General features: G+C 49.0%; 1 protein-coding gene across 1 annotated transcript; it reads right to left on the bottom strand.

Moving 5' to 3' along the window:
* Nucleotides 1-482: 482 nt before the first annotated feature.
* DPP9 (dipeptidyl-peptidase 9) lies at nt 483-17,066 on the bottom strand. The gene is made up of 20 exons (XM_010021163.1): nt 17,005-17,066; nt 14,271-14,524; nt 11,457-11,569; nt 10,252-10,425; nt 9,861-10,029; nt 9,585-9,698; nt 9,158-9,286; nt 8,591-8,652; nt 7,975-8,075; nt 6,411-6,588; nt 5,854-6,019; nt 5,666-5,745; nt 4,051-4,203; nt 3,705-3,840; nt 2,888-3,033; nt 2,450-2,596; nt 2,151-2,303; nt 1,453-1,595; nt 1,050-1,161; nt 483-575 (listed from the first exon to the last, which is right to left on the bottom strand). Exons 1-20 carry the CDS (start codon nt 17,058-17,060, stop codon nt 483-485), a joined length of 2,679 nt encoding a protein of 892 aa, XP_010019465.1. The 5' UTR covers nt 17,061-17,066.
* Nucleotides 17,067-18,746: the final 1,680 nt, after the last annotated feature.

Raw genomic sequence — 18,746 nt, 5'->3', positions numbered from 1 at the left:
TCTTCCCTCCCGCTCCTGGCTTAAGGCAGCTTGCTGATTCAGCTCTTCCATTTCCAACACAGGCACTGAGTTCTTGCAGGTAAGAGTATGGGGACTGCAGAGGTGCAGTGGGAAGGGGGAAAGGATGGGGGAAGAGAAAGATGGACACAAACCTCAGCCTCGGGAGACAGACCACTGTCCATTGCTTCCCAGGAGAGAGGGAGTAGCAGCAAAAAAAGCATTAACAGCCAGGCTGGAGGAGAGGAACAGGATGAGCAGCCGAGCAGGGGCAGACCTCCAGCTTGGGAAGTGAGAGAAGGTGGCACTGTCCAAAGGGAAGGTGCTCTCCAGCCTCCCCCCTCGCTCGGGGTGGGGGGGACACCCAGCCCGGGTGGGCGCTCAGCCACGTGTGCTCTGGGTGCTGGCTGTCGAGGGAGACGGCGGCGCGGGGCTCGGCAGGGGAGGGTGAGCTGTCAGTGTCCCGCTTGCAGAGGCTTCTGCTCTCAGAGGTATTCCTGTAGAAAGTGCAGCAGCGTGATTTCATAGTGCTCCCCGGACTCGGGGCACCGAATACTGTGTCTCTCGTTGGGGTAGATCTGTGCAGAAGCAGAGAGAGGGGATGATGAGCCAGCAGCAGCTCCTCCAGCAGGGACTGCCCTCCCTCACGTCAGCCCTTTCCCCTCAAGCCAGTTCTCTGGTGGGAACAAAGAGGTGCCAGGGACGGGTTAGAGCACCAGCCTCCCTCCCTCATTGCCCTGCTCTGCTCGGCCGGCGCCTCTGCTGCCAGCAGCCGACCCAGACAGCAAGAGTTCAACAGAGAAGGAAAGTTCCAGGCCTGAGGGCAGCAGCCCTGTTTGTACATGCTTTTAGACCCAGGCCACATGTGCCAGCGGTGAAGCAGCCACAGCGCCACCTCCCGGCCACCTCCTGGAGTCAAACTTGTCACCTACACGGCAACAAGATGTGGAAGCATCTGCCTCTGCCTTCACCCGCCCCCAGAACACACAGCAGAAACCTTTTTCTCTTTCCAGATTTAAGGGAGCTTCCCACTTCGCTCTTGTTCCTCCTACCTGCAGCTGGTAAGGTTTTCCAGCCCGGATTAGCTGTGATACCAGGAAGTTGGTATGAAAAAAGTGCACATTCTCATCCAAAAAGCCATGGAGGATCAGCAAACGATTTGGCCTGGGGATGGGATCAGAGACAGGATGTGAAGCCACATAAAAAGCTCTGCAGAGGGTCCAAGCAAAGAGCTGCCAGCTGGCAAGCAATGGCCAGGCAGGCAGCAGAATAAGGCCCCAGACATGGTCCTCAACCCATCCCTGGCAAAGCCCCAGCTTGCTGCAGAAGGCAGCGACCGACCAGGAGCTGAAATTCACTGGGATGAGAATCCATCCATTCTTTTAGGATTCAGCAGAGATGCAAGTGGAGCTGGGAGCAGGTATGGAGCAGATCACTCAAGCCCACGGTACTCACTCGTTGGGAAGCTTTTCTACGTGTAATGCCACAGAGCCAGCCTCATAACCTTGCTGGTTGTTTTCTGGGATATCCATGTACCGCTCAGTGTAGCCCGTGTCATAGGCCATCCAAACTGTGACAGGAGCACCTGCTATAGCAATCTGTCAAACAAATGGGTGGCAGGAGACAGCCTCAATTATCAAGTGCTAAAGAGTTCAAGCGTTCCCTGTTTTCCTGAAGAGGAGGGAAAACCAGGTTCTGCTCTGTTCTGTCACTCAGACCAGGCTGCTTCTTCAGCAAACCACATAAAACCCAGATTCCTCCTCCTGCTATTCCTCTTATGGTCACAATGCAGCAAATTCCTGCACACCAGCACTAAAGGCATCCCCTTTTCAAGGAGGACTTGTGGAACGATCCAGGAACACTGCTGGGGACTTGGGAAGGGGATTAGGAATAGCACATCAATTATCTCATTGGATGCAAGGCTACATCCAGCCTTAGCAATCACTGGGGAATGGCCTCATCCAGACTCAGACAGGTATAACCTGTAAGCAGAAAGCAGGACTGCTGCCAGGAGCTACGGGCAGGCAGGACTGAGGGACATGTTCACCTGCCTGGCAGAAACATCAAGCAAAAAACCCAATTCCAGATGCCAAGAGTGACAGAAGCCGAGAGAGCCAAGTGTCCCAGGATGACAGTCCCACAGCCAGACTCACCTTGAAGACATTGGGTTTACAGATAAGCCCCATGAGGGAGAGGAACCCCCCGTACGACCAGCCATGGATGGCCACCCGACTGAGGTCGATGAACCCGTATTTCTCTGCTACATAATGTAAACCTTCCACCTGGTCCTCTATCTCCACCTGACCCTAAAAGGCAACAGAAGCAGCTCGAGTTAGTGGCTTTCTACACCTAGGAGCTCAAGATGGAAAAGACAAGAGCAACGCTCACACAGGCAAAGTGCAGCCTCAGAAAGAGCAGATGAGCAGAGGCACCAACACAAGTAGCTCGTTACCATTTGGTTTTTCAGGGCCCCTTCAAATTTGAGTCCTCGCTGGCACGATCCCCTCCCATCAATCACGACCACCGCATAGCCCAGGGACGCCAGCGTGTTCAGCCGCAAGTACTTGATGCCTTTGAAGGAGTTATTCACTAGCTGCACCTGCAGGAGGAGGGAAGCAAAGAGTCAGAGCTGAGCAGCTGCCTTCCAGCACTTTCCTCTGCCTGTCCCGCTGGGTAGGATCCTCAGCTGGAGAGCAGCCACTGGTGGAGCTATCAGAGCCATGCAAATCACACTAAATGCTGGAAAAACCACCTGAGGTTTGAAGCAGAGGTCAGAGCAGAGGTCTAGCACTCACTGTAACCAAAGTGTAAGTCTTGGTGTGTAACCAAGCTACGCAGAGCTCTGCCCTGGGCAGCAATCCCACACCTGACACCAGCAGTGGATTATTACCTGAGGGCCTCCGTACACAAAGAGCACTGTGGGATGCTTCTTCCCAGGCTGGACATCATGAGGTTTGTAGACCATTCCGTAGAGCTCAACATCTGAGTGAGTTCGGAAGTGGAAGATCTCAGGTGGGATGTAATCTGGGGGACAACCTGCAGAAGGAAGTTCAGACACTAGCAGTGCAGTAACTGGCAGCAAGCTCTGCCTCCCAGACAAGCTCCTTCTGTTCCAACTTGACTTAGCCAGGGCTCTTTCAACACCAAGCCACACCAAGCCTCTCAGAGAAGCTTCTCACTGGGAAACACACAGCCTCTAACTGCCTGCATAGGGCAACGGGCCATACAGAGTGAAGGGATCACACAAGAAAGCATCATCAGCTGGGTATTCTCAGACAAGGCACTCTATACCCCAACAGCAAACGTGGGAGGTTAAGAACAGGGATGGGTCAGGTGGAGAAGACACCTGCAGGAAAGGTTCAGGTGCTGCTGTGAGCTGTATCTGTAACTTGAAAACCTGCAGCCCTAGAATGAAGCAGTCAGATGCTTGTCCCCTCCCTCTTCAGATAAATCATGAACAAAGCAAGACCTAAACCCACAGTTGTGCAAACCCTGCACCCTGGAGCACTGCTTTTGCTCAAAGCAATGTCTTGAAAGCCCATATACCGCTTCCTGGATGAACTACCCACTAGGGGTATCTCCCTGCAAGATAACACAATTGACTTTCCCTTAGAGTGAAGTCACTTGGGCCACTTCCCCCTCCATCACCTTTGGCTACTGCTATTAGGATGAACATCACACACATAACCATGTTCTCCAGGACTTACTGGCTGCCTCCATCATGCTAGCCCAAAACTTGGGCTGCTTGTGGAGCGGGTCATCATCGGGGCCACTGAGCTTGTAGACGTGCACACAAGGTGGAGTGCTCACGCTGCTGTAGTGGCTGATGAACATGTCAAAGTTCTGCAGATGGGAGACAGGAGAGTTAGGGGAAGGTGGTCTTTCATTTCCCACATCTCATCTCCTCCAGGCAGTTCTCAGACAAGAGCTCCCACATCTCAAGGCAAAGCAGCCCTCAGGACTTGTTACTGGTCATGATTCATCAGCGTTCCTAGTCAGGAGCCCTGTCAGTCAGGAGGTGAGGGCACATCTCGTGCCTAAGAACCAACAGACCTGGCTCATTGAGCAGCTGTGGGAGAAGCCTGGAGTCGTGAGTCGCACGATCTCTCCAGGAGACTCATAGCTGACGACATAGAGGTGGTGCTCCAACGGCGTGTCCTTTGTGCCTTGGAAATACACCAGCTTCGTGCTCTCGTTGACCCAGATCTATGTGGAGAAGAGAAGGATGACAACGAACTGCTCCTTTGCCAGTTCAACCCCAGGCAGAGGCAGCTTAAAACACAAACAGACCCCGACAGCCTGCTCATGGCGTTAGGGACCATGCACGATGCCTGTTTGGAATGACAGGCGGGAGAACACATTCCCAGCACTCATGGAGAACTCTGCATAGTCCAGCAAAGTAACAAAAAGCAGCCACTCAGCTTCTTTAACACACTCCCAAGCATTTGCTCACTAATAAGCATAAAAAGCTGGGCTCTGTTCTAGGTGAAACCAGGAAGATTCTGTGCTGAAGTATCTCTGGATTCCAAGGGTAGAGGTGTATTTTCTCCAGCAATCATGATACTGAATTCCCATCCGTGGAAGGATCAATCTAACAGTACCAAACTTCAAGCCAAATTCAAATATGGTTTTAATGGCCAGATAAAGCTGCTTCTAAACGCCCCCTGGGCCAGCAAGGAATAGAGACTACAGCTTTTGAATACTGCATTGATCCAGCAGCACTAACTGAGCTGTTTTCCACCCTCCAGCTTCCAAATGCTGAAGCCCAAATGCTACTTCTGGCTAATCCACAGTTTGAAGACCACTGTGGACAGCAAAGGGAAAAAAACTCTCTCAGTTGGCCAGAAAAAGCAGGCAGAGCCCTGTGGAGCAACAAATGCCTCCAAATAATTGCTGCTAACACAATTTTAGCCATAAAACATGCAGGGTTTGCCAAAATCAACAGCATGTACAGTGAGAATCCACATGGGGAGGGACAGCAGGTTAATTGCAGATTGAGGAAAAGCAGCAGACACCAAACGCATGGAGCTGGAGGCCTTTTAAAAGCAGAAAGTGAAAATCCAGATTAATTGGCAATGATCAGACAAGGTCTTTGTTTTGACAGGAATCACCCGGGAGCATTAAAGATCAGACTCAGTTCCTGAAGCAGAAGTAAAACTCGGTTTCTACAAGATTAATACCAATTCATTCCTGGCTATTCTGCAAGCAAGAAGAGCTCCAGTTTCTCCATATTCTAATTGCTTTCTACTCCCCAGCTGCCTTCTTCCTAAAGGCTCTACTGAGGGATCAGCTGGAGACTGGGCGCTGGGACATCCTTCCAATCCACAAGTCCTCACTGGGGTTAAAATGCTTCAGCAAGGGAGCAATCCCAAGCTTCTCCATAAAATAGTTCTTTGTTGCTCTTGAACCTCAGACTTATGTCCTTTTTTATGGCCTGACTCACTCCTGGGATTTACCTACGGAGCAATCTGAAGGCTGATTAAAAAGGCAATGAGTTCAATGTGCACCGGACTAAAGCCCTTGTGGGGAAAGCAAAGGCAGCCATAAAAAGAGAAACAAAATGAAGCTTAGTTTTAGCTGGTCCCTGGTGTAACAGAGGGCATAGGCCAGGCCTGTGGGCAGACAATGCAGAGCTGTAACACTGCAAGAGAACAAAAATAACCACTACCTTCGATCCATGCCTCGCCAACACCTCCCATTCCCCACCAGTCAGCGCGACCTCCTCTTTGATGGGACATTTGAAATCATCTGGAAGAGATAAGAGGAGAATCAATCAGTGCCTTCCCCAAAAGGCAACACAAGCAAAGCAGAGAGGGAGCACCCGGAGCTGAAATGCCAGCCAAGTGTAGCTCTTACCCTCGCTATGGACGTATGGCTGCAGCCAGTCATAGCTGCCCTGCTTCAGAACCGCTGTGACTCTGTACAGGTGGCAGAAACCTGTTTTGCATTCGTTGGCTCGAATAAAGCAGAGTTCTTCCTCCTCTCCCTCCGCTTGGATGAAAGGATAGAAGATATCATGAACCTGTCCCACAAGGCAAGAGACTGATGAGTGATTGGTATTGAGACAGCAGAGCCAAAGCCAAGGGAGGCAGTGCTGAACTACTGGGCTTTCAGCGGAAAGGAGAGGGGGGAGAAATATCCCAGACGAGTGGGAATAAGCGATTCCCTACTTCCCTGTCCCCACAGAGAAACTCCGGACCCACGTGGAAAACCACACGCTCCGGGCTTTCCATTGCTACCACCAAACCCAGCACCAGTCTTGTCTCCAAGCTGGACATTTCAGCTATGAGAGTCCCACTACTCCAACACCTTGGTGTGGACTTCAGGCCGCTCTATCACTTCAGTACCACGATGCTTAACTGTGTGGGAGGAAGAGGCAGCCCGTGTTCTCCTCCCCGCCCCGAGCCTCTTACATTTATCCACACATCAGTGGTTTCTTCATAGATCACAAATGGCTGGACATTTTCTGGCACAGTTTTGGCAAATTCAGCACGCTGTTCCTCATTTTCTGGGACTGGAATAAAGAGTGCTGGAGGCAACAGGATTAGCTGCAGCCGCTGCTGAGGTCTGTCTAGGAACATAGCCCAAGCACTGGGGAAAGAAGTTAGAGGTGAATTTCAGTACCACAACGTAGCTGTCCCTTTCTAACACTCAGAAACATGCAACCCTTTTTCCCCCCGCTGGCAGAAAGGATTCAGGCATCTCAATGCAAAGCTTTTCTCATCATTGCTGCTTTCTAATCCCCTGGAAGCTTTGCCAACACACACGTATTGCCAGACAGCTCTGGTATGTCACAGGGGTATCGTTCAGACGAGATGTCTGACACATTTGCCAGAGTGTCTCTATTCCAAGGGAGCACTGTTAACAGAAGCCTGTCTCCAGAACATAACTCCTCCTCGGACAGCCCCTCCATCAGGAAGCACTGTTTGTTTTCCAGCAAAGCTCCTGCCGAGCTGAAGTGATCACTCTTAAAGCGATCCGTTTGCTTCCTCATCGCACACTGCACTAGCAGGGAAAGGCACAGACCTAAGACAACTGCCAAGTGAAGGAGTCGCTTCAGTCTCAGCCTTGTTCCTCTCCAAGGAGAGTCATTGGAAGTGGTGCTGCACTGCAGGCCTCTCAACATGACAGATGGCAAGCCACCGCTGCATAGTGCGGCTACCCCAAGGCCTGGAAGTGCATCAAGGGAAGTTTCATCATTAAGACAGACTTTCAAAAGAGCCAGTTCTCCCCTAGCATCTCAGTGACTGTGGATTTCATGAACTGATATATTCAGCACATTTAGATAAGCTCTGGTGCAGAACAGAAGAATCACCTATGGGATTACCTTCTGTAAAGCTCTATGAATTTTGCTTCCAGAGCAGAGAATTAATGAGTTACAGAACCACAGTCTGCAAAGACAGTGAAATCACCTTAACTTGATCTGCCCAGAAACTAGTTAACACTCAAGCAAGCTTTGGAGGGGGAAAATTAAGAGCTTACAAATCTCAAACCAGGTTTGGAGCACCAGCAAGCTATGGGAGCACACCAGTTACAGAGCAACCCTTCCCCTCTGGCATGAAGGACTAAGCACCATGCAAACTGCCCCCCTTCCCCTGGCACATTCAGCATTGATCATGAACTGGACCAATGAAGAATGCTAGAACTGCTTCAGTGCATTTTCATTTGCAGCAGGAAGCACACTGTGCTTGTGTTAAATAGCTTCAACTCAAAGGAATTCCCTAGATCTGCCTGCTTAAAACATCAATGTCACTTAAATTTGTGGTTGTGACTTAAACCCCACAGCTTGTCACTCTGCTCTACGCTGGGTTAATTGCTACTTTTAGGATGTTTTAACAGTGAAGAAGCCAAATACTCATGTGCCATTTCTGGCACTCAGGCCTTCAAAACCAGGTTTTGACCACAATACAGAGCATGCTGAGGGCCTGCAATAGTTCAGCCCTTGGAAGCATTGATTTGGAAGAAAAACTTATGTACTATTTGCCATCTCGGGTCCATCCGGCACGGGCAATGTACTCCACAGAGGGAAACAATGCAGCAAATGGTTGCACCAGCTCCTTGTCCTGAGCACACACGATCTGCAGCAAAAGGAAGGTCCAGTATCAAATCAGAGTGCTTCCAGAGCTCCTCACCTCCTCCTATGGAAGCTCAGTGAAATGGGAGAACAAGGAAGTTTAACTATTGGCATCAGCAAAGGGTCAGGCCAGGAGAAGCAAAAGCCCTTCTGCAAACAGCAGGATGAGAAGGGAAAAACAAGCTTCAAAGCAAAATGATTTTGGCATTCAGCCACAGATAAGGCTACGGCCAGGGACTGAAGGCCAGGACTAGATTGGGCTTCAAGCCTCCTGCTCTGCTGTTGCCAGTGTGCTATACCCCTCTCCCAGCTGCTGCTCCACCAGAACAATCATTCCCAGCACTTCCAAGTTTTCTGTTTCTTGGATAAACACATTAAGAGGACCAGGCGTTACAAGAGGGTGAAAACAAATGCTAACAACTATCTGGGGTTTCTTAGTGACCTTCTCTTAACTCTAGGGAGCTTCAGAAGCTGTCAACCCTCCTGTGCAATACCCCATTCTCAGTTGTTAGCACTTACCTTCCCCTTGCTGTCTGTTTTAAATTCTGCCAGCTTTAATGTAATCTTGGGGTTTTTGCTGCCTGCAGAGAAGGAGGGAAGGAATACCAAAATGACCAGCTTGAACACTCCATGGTTATACACAATCCAGCTCCTAGAGAAGTACCAACCCCCCACCTATGGAAATGGCTGTGTGGGAATGTACAACTATCAAACTATGTATGTGAGCAAACCCCCCTGTAATCACCAGAGTCATTCCGGGTATAGGAAAAGTTTGCTTTGGCCTTGTCCAATTGCTGTATGTTCTCAGGAGGGAAAGGAAAGACAGGATTCAAAACATATTCCACGATAATGCCACCAGATGGATTCCATTTTCTCAGCAACCCTTTCACTTAAGCTCAACTTGAAATCCCAGTCCTTTCTTGCAGGAGATTCTGGGCTCAGAGGCTCAATTAGACCTCAACATTCACAGCTTCTACATTCTAGTAAGTACCCAGATTAATCATGCAAACTTTATAACACAAATTCCACTGCTGCTCCCAGCTGGAGTCAAGAGCTGCATCAGAAGCCCCACGGTACTTCACTTACCTGTCCTGGGGTACCGATAGGAGTCTGTTTTTCTCTCCTCCAAGGCAGGTGAAGGAACATGAATTATCTCTACCTCTGACTCATCCACTTCCTCATACAAGATCCGCAGTGTTTTTAAATCCTCTGAACCTAGGGCAGAGCATCATGTTTGCTACTCAGTTTTCCAGCTGCTTCTGGCTTGCCTGGAGCACCGCAGCAGTGCTCTGGTGCTGAGTTGTACATCTCCTGCACAGCCACAGCTCCTAGAGACCACGTGCAAACACCCCTCGGAGCACAATTCTAATCTCTCTGTGTTCTGTTCCTTCAGGTGGCCTCCCCAGAAACAGAGCAAACACAGGCCAAAGGCTAAACCTTGCTCAAAGTATCATTCATAGCAGGAGCTGGCAGCAGTTAGTGTCAGCCTGTGATAAGCAGAACAGTGACTGACCTTCTGTGGAAGCTGTGGGACACCACCAATAGCCCGTGAACCGATCAAACTCCTCCTGAATGACAAAAGTGGCTACACCAGCAGACTTGGGGTCGTCGAGAACATTGGATAAGCCTGGAGAGGAACACAGATGAGACTGCATTTACATCTCCTTGGAAAAAGCTGATCCAAAAGAAGAATGTACTTGTAAGAAATAAGCCACGAAGACATGAGCCCTTCCAGCCCAAATCTGTCAGAAGGCATCTTCTTTCCAAGCTGGCAAGAAGCAGCAGTTACCTTTATGGCAGTATGTCATTCGTTTCTCCTCTCCTGTCTCAATATTTGCTACCCACAGGTCGTTGTTATTAATGAATGAGAAGAAGGCAGGGTCAGCAGGGCAGATCTTGGGATCCATTCGTGGCCCCGTGCACTGAGTCTTGATCTCCAGAGGCTTCATTGGAGACACCTACAGCAACAGACACGCAAAGAGCTCTGTACCAAACCAGCTTCCATTTTCATGTTTAAAAGGCCTAAAGCACAGATACAATACAGCACATGAAATGATGGCAAACAGAGCCCTGACCAGAGAAATGACCATCACCAAACAGATGCAGATGTGCAGCCACCTCCAACCATAACCATTAAGTCTACTTCAGGGGATACTCCCAAAAATCACTCTCAGACTCACCATGAAACCATTCTTGCCCCCATCTCGACAATGAAAGAGGCTGTTGCTGGCCTGGAAGAGGAACAGGCCACTCTCACTGTGGAAATCGTAAGATGTTATACCAAAGACACCGAGTCGCTTGCGTTCCCTCAAGAGTTCCTCTTCTCTAGAATACATCCCATGATGAGGGGTTGCCTGGTATTGAAGGAAAGGAAAATCTCAAAGAATCTGCAAGGAGAGAAACTTCCACAGACCAGGGATGCTCCAAGGCTGGCACCAGATAGTCTGTGAGCACCCAAAATACAACATCCCAGCCCAAACCAGCCAGCAGTCTGACCACGCAGGCCCATGACTACTGCACTCGAGGTTCTAGGTGGGCTCCAGGAGGACTAAACCCACCACATGCCCCAAAGTTCCCTCTACAGGAGAGGTGAATTGTGAATGTGTCCCTACTGCAGCTGGCACGTCAGCATGAACTGAGGAGAGCTGCACTTGCTCTGCTCATGCAGATCAGATGTAACAATTAACTTAATGACATTATCTCCAGCCTTCACAAACAGTTTCCATGTCAGACACTGCAAACAAAAGCTCTTCCGGGGATCTTGAATTACCCCGAGGAGGACTAGTGATCCACATAGGATCAAGACAGCTACATGCTTTTCCACCAGGAACCTTTTTAGTAGGGAAGAAAGACCACCCCCTCCTCTCTCTTCTCCATCAATGCTGTTAGTGACAAAGGGCATCAAGATACTGGTATCAGGGAGGGGAAAATTCCCCCCCTTTCTGGTTTGCTCACAACAGTGTAGGGCAGAAGCAGCAGTTTAAATTCAACTTTCTCAACTTCCTTAAAAGCAGGAGAGATGACAGGCAGGCATCCCAGTGAGCACAGCAAGAGCCCAGACAAGACACCCAGAAGAAAGGTGCACTGTGCTGATAGTTTGTAATCTGAGGCAGGCTACATGCTACTTTACAGAGTCCTCTCTGCTAGGTGAGCCCTTTGCTTGCCTTATCAACTGCTGCTTCACTGCACACACAAGTGACTATCTTGTATTAGGGAGCAAAGCAATCCTTGATACAACATTCCCACCACTACTGTTCTCCATGTCTTGTACCCTGCCACATTATGATCTCTGCTATTTACCAGAGTAGTACCCACCACCCCAGCCCACAACATCACCCAGTTGCCCCAAGTGCTGTCAGCCCAAGCTCTTCACACTTCAGCTTACCTGAAAGTGATCCAGCATCTGTTTCCATGACAAGAGAAGCAAGGCCTCCTTCCGTACCTTTTTGGGAATCTCTGAATAAAGAAGGGAATTCTCTCGGCTACCATATGGCATTCCTATTAGGGGGACAAAAGCATCATCCTACTTAAGATTAGTTAGCTGGGACAAAGAGGACCAAGAGCAAATTGAAAAGCAAAGTCTTTTAACAGAGGGCTTGGGGCTGTCCAGAGGCTTTTACCAGGAGTTCTCAGTTCAATCACAGGATAATCCCTAAATTCTTTAGATATTCATTTACTTAGAAACCTCCCTGCTGAAGATGTAACACAAACCAGCCTCTTCACACGTGGTTCTGGCCAACCTTCCTCACTGTGGCCTGCTCAAGCCATGCCCTAGATCCCCTCTAAGAAAGCCACTCCCTGAGTGGGTGACTCAACATTACTCTCCACATTTCTCAGCCAGAAATTTGCTACAGGAACCTCACTGAGGCCAAGGCAGCAGCCTGCAAGAGGGGAAGGAAAAGCTGGGAAGTTCCAGAGAGCCCATTCCCATGTGAAACAGTACACGACTACTTCATACAGTCAAGAGACTGTCATCTTACATAAGCCTTTGACTGTGGTTATCAAACAAGCTACTGGCCACCCTCCAACTTCCAAAACAACCATGAAAACTAAAACACCCTCACACACGATTTTGGCAGCTCCAACAAAATCAAAGGCCATGAACATGCCCTCTACATATGCTGTAGGGACTAGTGCCTAGATCAGAATGTGGCACAGGGAAATGTGCCCTGATATTGTCTACTCTGCACATATTCTGGGCAGAACAGAAAGATTCTGGAGCCAGTTAACCCAGCACTACAGTTACTGAAAATTAAACCTGAAATATTAATAAGTACTCAGGAAGCAAAGCAATATGTGAGCACGGAATCCTCAGAGACACAGAACCACCAAAGTGCTGAGCATGTGGTGTTTAACATAAGCAGCATCTGCCATGATACAACATAAAATCCTATGGGGACAGCACAGGAATGATTTAAGATGGCCAAACAGGGAAAAAATGCAGATAGGAACAAATGACTATATAGACACACAACTGACACTCACGTGAGTGTATTCTGGACCTCCTCTCTCCTTATGTAAGTTCTTTCTACAGTGATCTCAGGTTGACTACAACCCATCAGCATTCACAATAGGGCCTTCCTCCCCAAAAGACATTACTCTTTGCTCCCAAGTGAGGAAATTGATCAACCCCTGCAGTGAAGTTCTTTGGGAGACTTCATCCTCCTCCTTGGAATGCAGTCACTAACAGTGCTCATGGAAAAACCTGACAGTGTTACTTAACGTTGGGCCAGGAACAGCTCTCTGATGTTACACCCTCATGAACTGCTGAAATGGGGTCCGAGGATCTAATAGCAAAGAGTATTCAGCTCAAAAGATGCTCTTTATGGTGAAAGAGTCAGGGTTTACCCTGTATTAGGAATGCCTGAGAAGAGGTACCCTGGTACTACCTGGCAGCTACTGATCTGAAATGATGGATCAATCTGCTTTCTGCCCTGTTACTTCCCTAAGAGAACATTGAAAAGACACTTGAGTATCTTCACTCCTGGCTCTGGCTCCTGTAAGTCACACCCGTGCTGAACCCCAACCAGCAGGAGCTGGTCTGGCTGCTACTTCATACAGCAAAACTTGAAAATGTCTTTAAACAAGCCACTCAGATCCTTAGTTCTTTAGTCATCTAGATCAAAAACTATATCAAAGTCAACTTGGCCTTGAAATAGACTCAGCTTTAAATCAAACCTCACTGTTCAGACCCGACAAGAAACATATGCTCACTCTGGACATTGCCCTTTATAGTAGCACTTGTGTTGTAAGAATATATGAGAAACTATAACAAATCAAGTCAGTGGCACACAGGAGCTGCTTAATGACAAAACAAACCAGTGCCCCAACCCCAGCACCCTGTGTCCTACAGTGACCTCCACTCAACAACTCAAAACAGAAGAAAGAAAAGCAGGGTCACTTGAGGAAACAGTTGCTGTGTGGAGCTGCACATCACGCAATTTCTTTACTGGCCCAGTAAGGATCAGCTCATGCCCCTGAGCCTAACAAACTCTTTAGAGTCTATAAAGCTTCCCATGCTACCAACCACAGAATTATCCAGTTACTGAAATCCAACCACTCTGTCACTAATTACATTGTGGCTCCAACTAATGAGGGACCTGTTCAGCACAGCACTCTGCTGCCTTTCAATCCTACTGTAAGGAAGAGGATATTTCCCTGTGAATACCATTAATAGTTCTTTCCCACCTAATCTCTTTTTTTTAAATCTCCTGCTCTTAAAAGCCTTCTACCTACACAGTACTTAAAAAAGCAGAGACACCACCACCCTGCCATTAATACCTAAAACTTGCAACACAGAGTCATTACTGACAGCAAATTCCTTGGAAAGGCAGTCTGGTTGATCAACCAAGTAAATCCCATTTCTCCTAAGCTACAGAGGCACAGACAGTCCTGAGTTTAAGGAACAGCTCCATCACCTGGGCTGACCTGGGCTGCCAAAGGACACTGCATTGACACCTCTGTCATGAGGTAGCCAACACTTCCCCTTTTTGCTAAGCAGAGGGCCTGTGGTTAAAGCACTTGCCTGGGGCTGCAGGGGTCTCTGCCCAGTTCCAGGCTTTGCTATAGACTGAGTGTGCAAACCCAGAGCAATGCTACTTAATTCAGTTCCCCCATCTCATAAACAGAGAGATTTCCCAGCCTTTTCCTTGCCTGTTTTGACTGGAAGCTCTCCTGGCAGACATTCACACTGGCTTACCCAGGTAATAGAGGCGATGAGAGTGCGGGCTGGACTCTTCTGTTTTCCGGACAAACTGGAAATCATGGGGAGCTTTGTTCACTATCATGCCCGAATACTTCCTGCTGCTGTGAATAATGTCACGCAGCCCATCCCAAGAATGCTTTTGCACCTGGAATTGGGAAGGCACATCCTCCATCTCGACCACTTCAGAGCTGTCTGATAGCGTGTCCACTGCAGTCATCTTCTCTTCCCCTTCAGAACTGGATAAAAAACTGAGGGAGGAGTTGAGGGAGAGAATTAAGCCTTAAAAATCAAGCAAAGAAAGCTCTAAGCATGCAACAAGCTTCGGAGAACAGGCACTGCTTAAACTGCAGCTCTGAGGGTTCTCTGCACTCAAAGATTGTATTTTAAACATACACTGATGTATCGAAGGGAAAAGTCCATCTCCCATCCCGTATCAAGTGCTGCAAATGAAGATATTAACCTCAGAAAACTCACTCTCCCAGGACTAACTCTAGAAATGAGCTGTTAAAGGAAGCACAAGCAGCAGATTCTGGTGCAGAAAACCACCAGCTTGACTCAAAGGAAAACCACCCCAGGAATTTGGAGGGATAAGTCATCAAAGCTATGACCTATTGTAAAGGCACATAAACTTCTGATCTGGAAGACCACAGAAGTGAAGTCCCTTTCCTGTCCCAAAGGAAAGCCTGCTCAACACTTAGAGAGAGGTTTAAGCCCACCTTAAGCTCCTCACTTACCTGAAGAGCCCTTGCAGCCAGGAATGAAGCAGGGGAGATGGCAAAACAGGAAGAAACCAACAGAAAGAAGACAGCAGCAACAGACCCTGGCCGTATCCTGGCAAATGTGGCAGGCATTCCTCACACATTTCCAAGCTGGCACTGATTGAATGAGAGTCTCCCAGAAACCGCCTCCACAACAACTACAGCACATGTTAATTTGAGGAGAGGTGGGCCAACAGATTTGCCCAAGGTCAATGATGTCATCTATTGCAAAGCAGGAGTGAGCCTAGGACTAGGGAAACCAGTTTTTGCCAGCCCATTTGGGAAGCTGGGTTTCCTTCCATGAGGACATTTTAGTTCTTTTGGGGATACCTGGAAGAATGTTGCAAAGAATTTCAGGAGAAGCTCGGTTTCCTGCAGAAATCAGGCTGGAGAAGTTTGCTGCATGGGGACCAAAGCACATCTGGACTTCCTTAAACTACAGGCACATGGTACAAGGGCTGGAACTAAACCCATGTCTTCAAACTGCTAAGCCCCTAAATTGTACAAAATGTGTGATGAACACCACAAGAACAAGCTCCTGAATTAAAGCTCTAGGTACTCCCTGTACCTACTGCCCAGCAGCAAATCCACATCCTGAAAATGAATAGAGAAGAGCACTTCCCAATCAAAGCCCGGCAGGAAGCCCAAATAAAACCACAAAAGAGAACGTGACGGGATGTTCTGAGGCTGAGTGTGGCTGTGGCCTCTGCTGCCTATAGGCAGGGTCGCTGGGGCCTCTGCTGCCTATAGGCAGGGTCTCCATGACAGCAACTCCCATCACCTCTGAAGGCAGAAGTGTTGCCTATCAGAAACACATGACAGGAAGCCCACAACCCCCCAGGAACTGGGTACAATTCTCTCAACCCAACCCCACTGCAAGTCAAGTCAGTCAATTCAAATGATCTGCCTTTGGCTCGAGGTGCCTGACCCGTGGGTTACTCTCACTCAGGTGGGGAAACCATCTTACTCAGCCAGCTGGACTCCTCACAGGGGAAAGTTGCACCTTGAAGGGCTTAAGAAGTCCACAGATGTAACAGTGGTTACTGTCCCACAGTGAACTGGAGGCTGCAGCCCCTTCCAAACTCTATTATGACTCACTAGGGAAGGGAACAGCACTTTTAGCTTGGTACTGTTCTCATCCTGGTGATTCTGACACTACAACAGAGTGGAATAAGTGGGATAAGCAAAGCAGCCATCACACAAAATGACATGAAAGCGTTGGGAAATGCCACCATCACACCCCGTGTGGTGGAGTCTCACAAACTTCAGTCCTGATGCAATAGGGAGTAAAAAGAAAATCCAGTTGCTCCATCCATCACTACAGCCATCTCTTGGACAAAACATACAAGTATTTGGCAACGCTATACATGTAAGTAAACAAGTATAAGGAGTAACTTATCTAACCAAACTGCAGAGTAAGTTTGGGGATTAAATAATTCAAAGGTAAGTGAGATCAAGACACCAATTTTAACCAGCTTCCTCTTAGATGGTCTTGACACTTTGACATCAATATGGCATAGCTGAGATCCACACCTTACTGGAGAAAACCCAGTCCTTTGCAGTCCTCATGCCAAGGCACTGACTGAGATGATTCAGTGCTGTTGCAGAAGCGCTGCTAACCCCACTCCCAAAAGCATCCAGCTCTCTCTTGGAGGTCTTTTTAATGCCTTTTCTGCTCTGCCTGGCCAGATTAGATGGACCAGGAGCACATGCAATCAGCCCTCCTTCATGGGGAGTCTGAAGACAACAAGCAAGTACAGGTGGGACATCAGCACAGGAACTGGAAGTCAGTGAAACAAGTTATCTTCCTGAGTCACTTCCTGATCCACAGATCCTGACCCAGAGCTCCCGGGGAAGAATGAGATACCTGGGATTTTTCAGAACCCTCCTTCACTCCAAGAGGTGATTACTGCTCTGTCCCACACAACCTAAAGGTCAATAAAGGTCCTGGGAGTAACCAGGACACATACCTCCTCCAACTTCCTGCAGTCTCGTTTTCCAGACGAACCCTCTTTATCTTCTGCATTAACTACTCAGCGAGCTGGGCAGGACAGGAAACTGGGAAGGAAGAGGGAAAAAAATAAAGCAGATTTCATTTCGCTGCAGTTTCTCTTGTCACAGGAATACAGCTGCAGAAAGCATCCTCCCCAGGTCACATTTCCAACCGAGCAGGGAAGCACAAACCACCCCCTTGGTTTGCACTTCACAGTCCAGATCTGCTCTGCCAGCACGTGCTGGGTATCAATGGCTCACAGAGAGCTGAGAGACTTCTTCACCTGAACAATGGGACGCGGTGAACCCTGCAGCCTGCCTCTTTCTTGCCTAAAAAAAATACTTCTTAAAACCCAAGCATCCTCAGTACTGACCTTCCCTTTCGTTCCCCTGCCCAAATCCTGAAATTCTCAGGATTATCAAGTACAAAGAGTTTAGAAAGCAGAGGTCTGGTCCAGACACTTCCAGGCAGGAGTCAAACAAAGGACACCATAAGGAGCCAGCCAGAGGGTCAGCAGCCCCAGTACCAACAGCGTCACAGTCCCACCTGGGACATAAAAACCACATTTGTCTTCCAAGCCAGGCTTCTGCTTCCCTGTGCCTCAGGCTGATGCCACAGAGGAACCCCAGCTCTACACACAAGCCCATTTTCCATGAGCAAAAGAAAGCGCTACCGTCACTATCGTCCTCTCTACCCAAGAACACTAAAGTACAAAGATCTTTGTCTCCTCTTCAAGAGAGCTCTGAATCACAGACACACCCGAGACCTGCCACTATCTTTTGACGAGGCCCCTGCTCTGACCAAACAGCCATTTCTCCACCAAAACTGCACTCACAGAGGATCGGGAGAGACAAAACATCACAAAGAAGCCCCAGCAGTGAAGCTCTGAAACTGCAGAGGAGAACAGAGAGGGAATGAAGTAGCAGCATCCAGTAATTTAAGGGCAATTTTCGATGCAAGCACAAAGGGCAAGAGAAGCGATGCTCAGGAATGCTGAGTAACCTGGTCTGATCTCAGAGCTGACCCTGCTTTGAGCAGGGGGCTGGGACTAGAGACTTCCCGAGGTCCCTTCCAGTGTCAGTTATTGTGTGATTTTAATGATTCAGAGGAACATCTTACCCTCATCCCGCCCGCCTCAGCTCACACGTTTCAGCGAGAAAAGGAACAATAACGTCCTGTGATGCTGAACCCAGAGCAAAAGAAACTGAACAAAACAGATACAAAAGATCAGAACCCCGCATGAATCACGATATCCATTTGTCAGCAGGCCCCTCGGGGTCTGCTGCTGCATTCAGGAAGAGCCAGAGCCACACAGTCACCTTACGAACACGTCCCTCTCCTGGCTGGGAGCTTTTAAGATCTCCTTCTCCAAAAATAAAAGCAACTGAGGGTGCAAGAAACCAGCGGGGATTTCTCTACAGAGGGACGAGCTCTGGCAAAGGCGCCAGCAGCCCATGTCCATCTCCTGCCCTTGCTGCAGAGGCAAGACCGGGCCGTGGCTTAGCAGGAGGTGAGGGACAGAGCACCCTGTGTGCCCCCCCCGCGCTCAGGAAGGCTCTTTGCCCGTGGAGAAAGAGGAGCAGCAGCTCCTCACCTGCCCGGGTAGAGCACAGGCTGCTGGGGGGGCACCCCCCACCCGGGGCAACGCGTCCCTGCTCAGCCCCATCCCTGGGGGCGCGGAGCAGCGCAAACAGCCCCCTCTCACTGCGAGGTGTGGCC

Source organism: Nestor notabilis, unplaced genomic scaffold, assembly GCF_000696875.1.
Source record: "Nestor notabilis isolate BGI_N333 unplaced genomic scaffold, ASM69687v1 scaffold31538, whole genome shotgun sequence".
Lineage (NCBI taxonomy): Eukaryota > Metazoa > Chordata > Aves > Psittaciformes > Psittacidae > Nestor > Nestor notabilis.
This window is presented reverse-complemented; position numbering and strand designations above follow the sequence as displayed.

What these genes read in the sequence shown, in the direction of transcription:
- DPP9 (XM_010021163.1), bottom strand. Translation starts at nt 17,060, where the DNA reads ATGCAGAAGATAAAGAGGGTTCGTCTGGAAAACGAGACTGCAGGAAGT. An exon ending in ACAGCTGCTCAATGAGCCAG is followed by an intron (nt 3,841 to 4,050) that starts GTCTGTTGGTTC and finishes TCCCATCTGCAG; the next exon opens with AACTTTGACATGTTCATCAG. An exon ending in GGGCCCTGAAAAACCAAATG is followed by an intron (nt 2,304 to 2,449) that starts GTAACGAGCTAC and finishes GTTGCCTTTTAG; the next exon opens with GGTCAGGTGGAGATAGAGGA.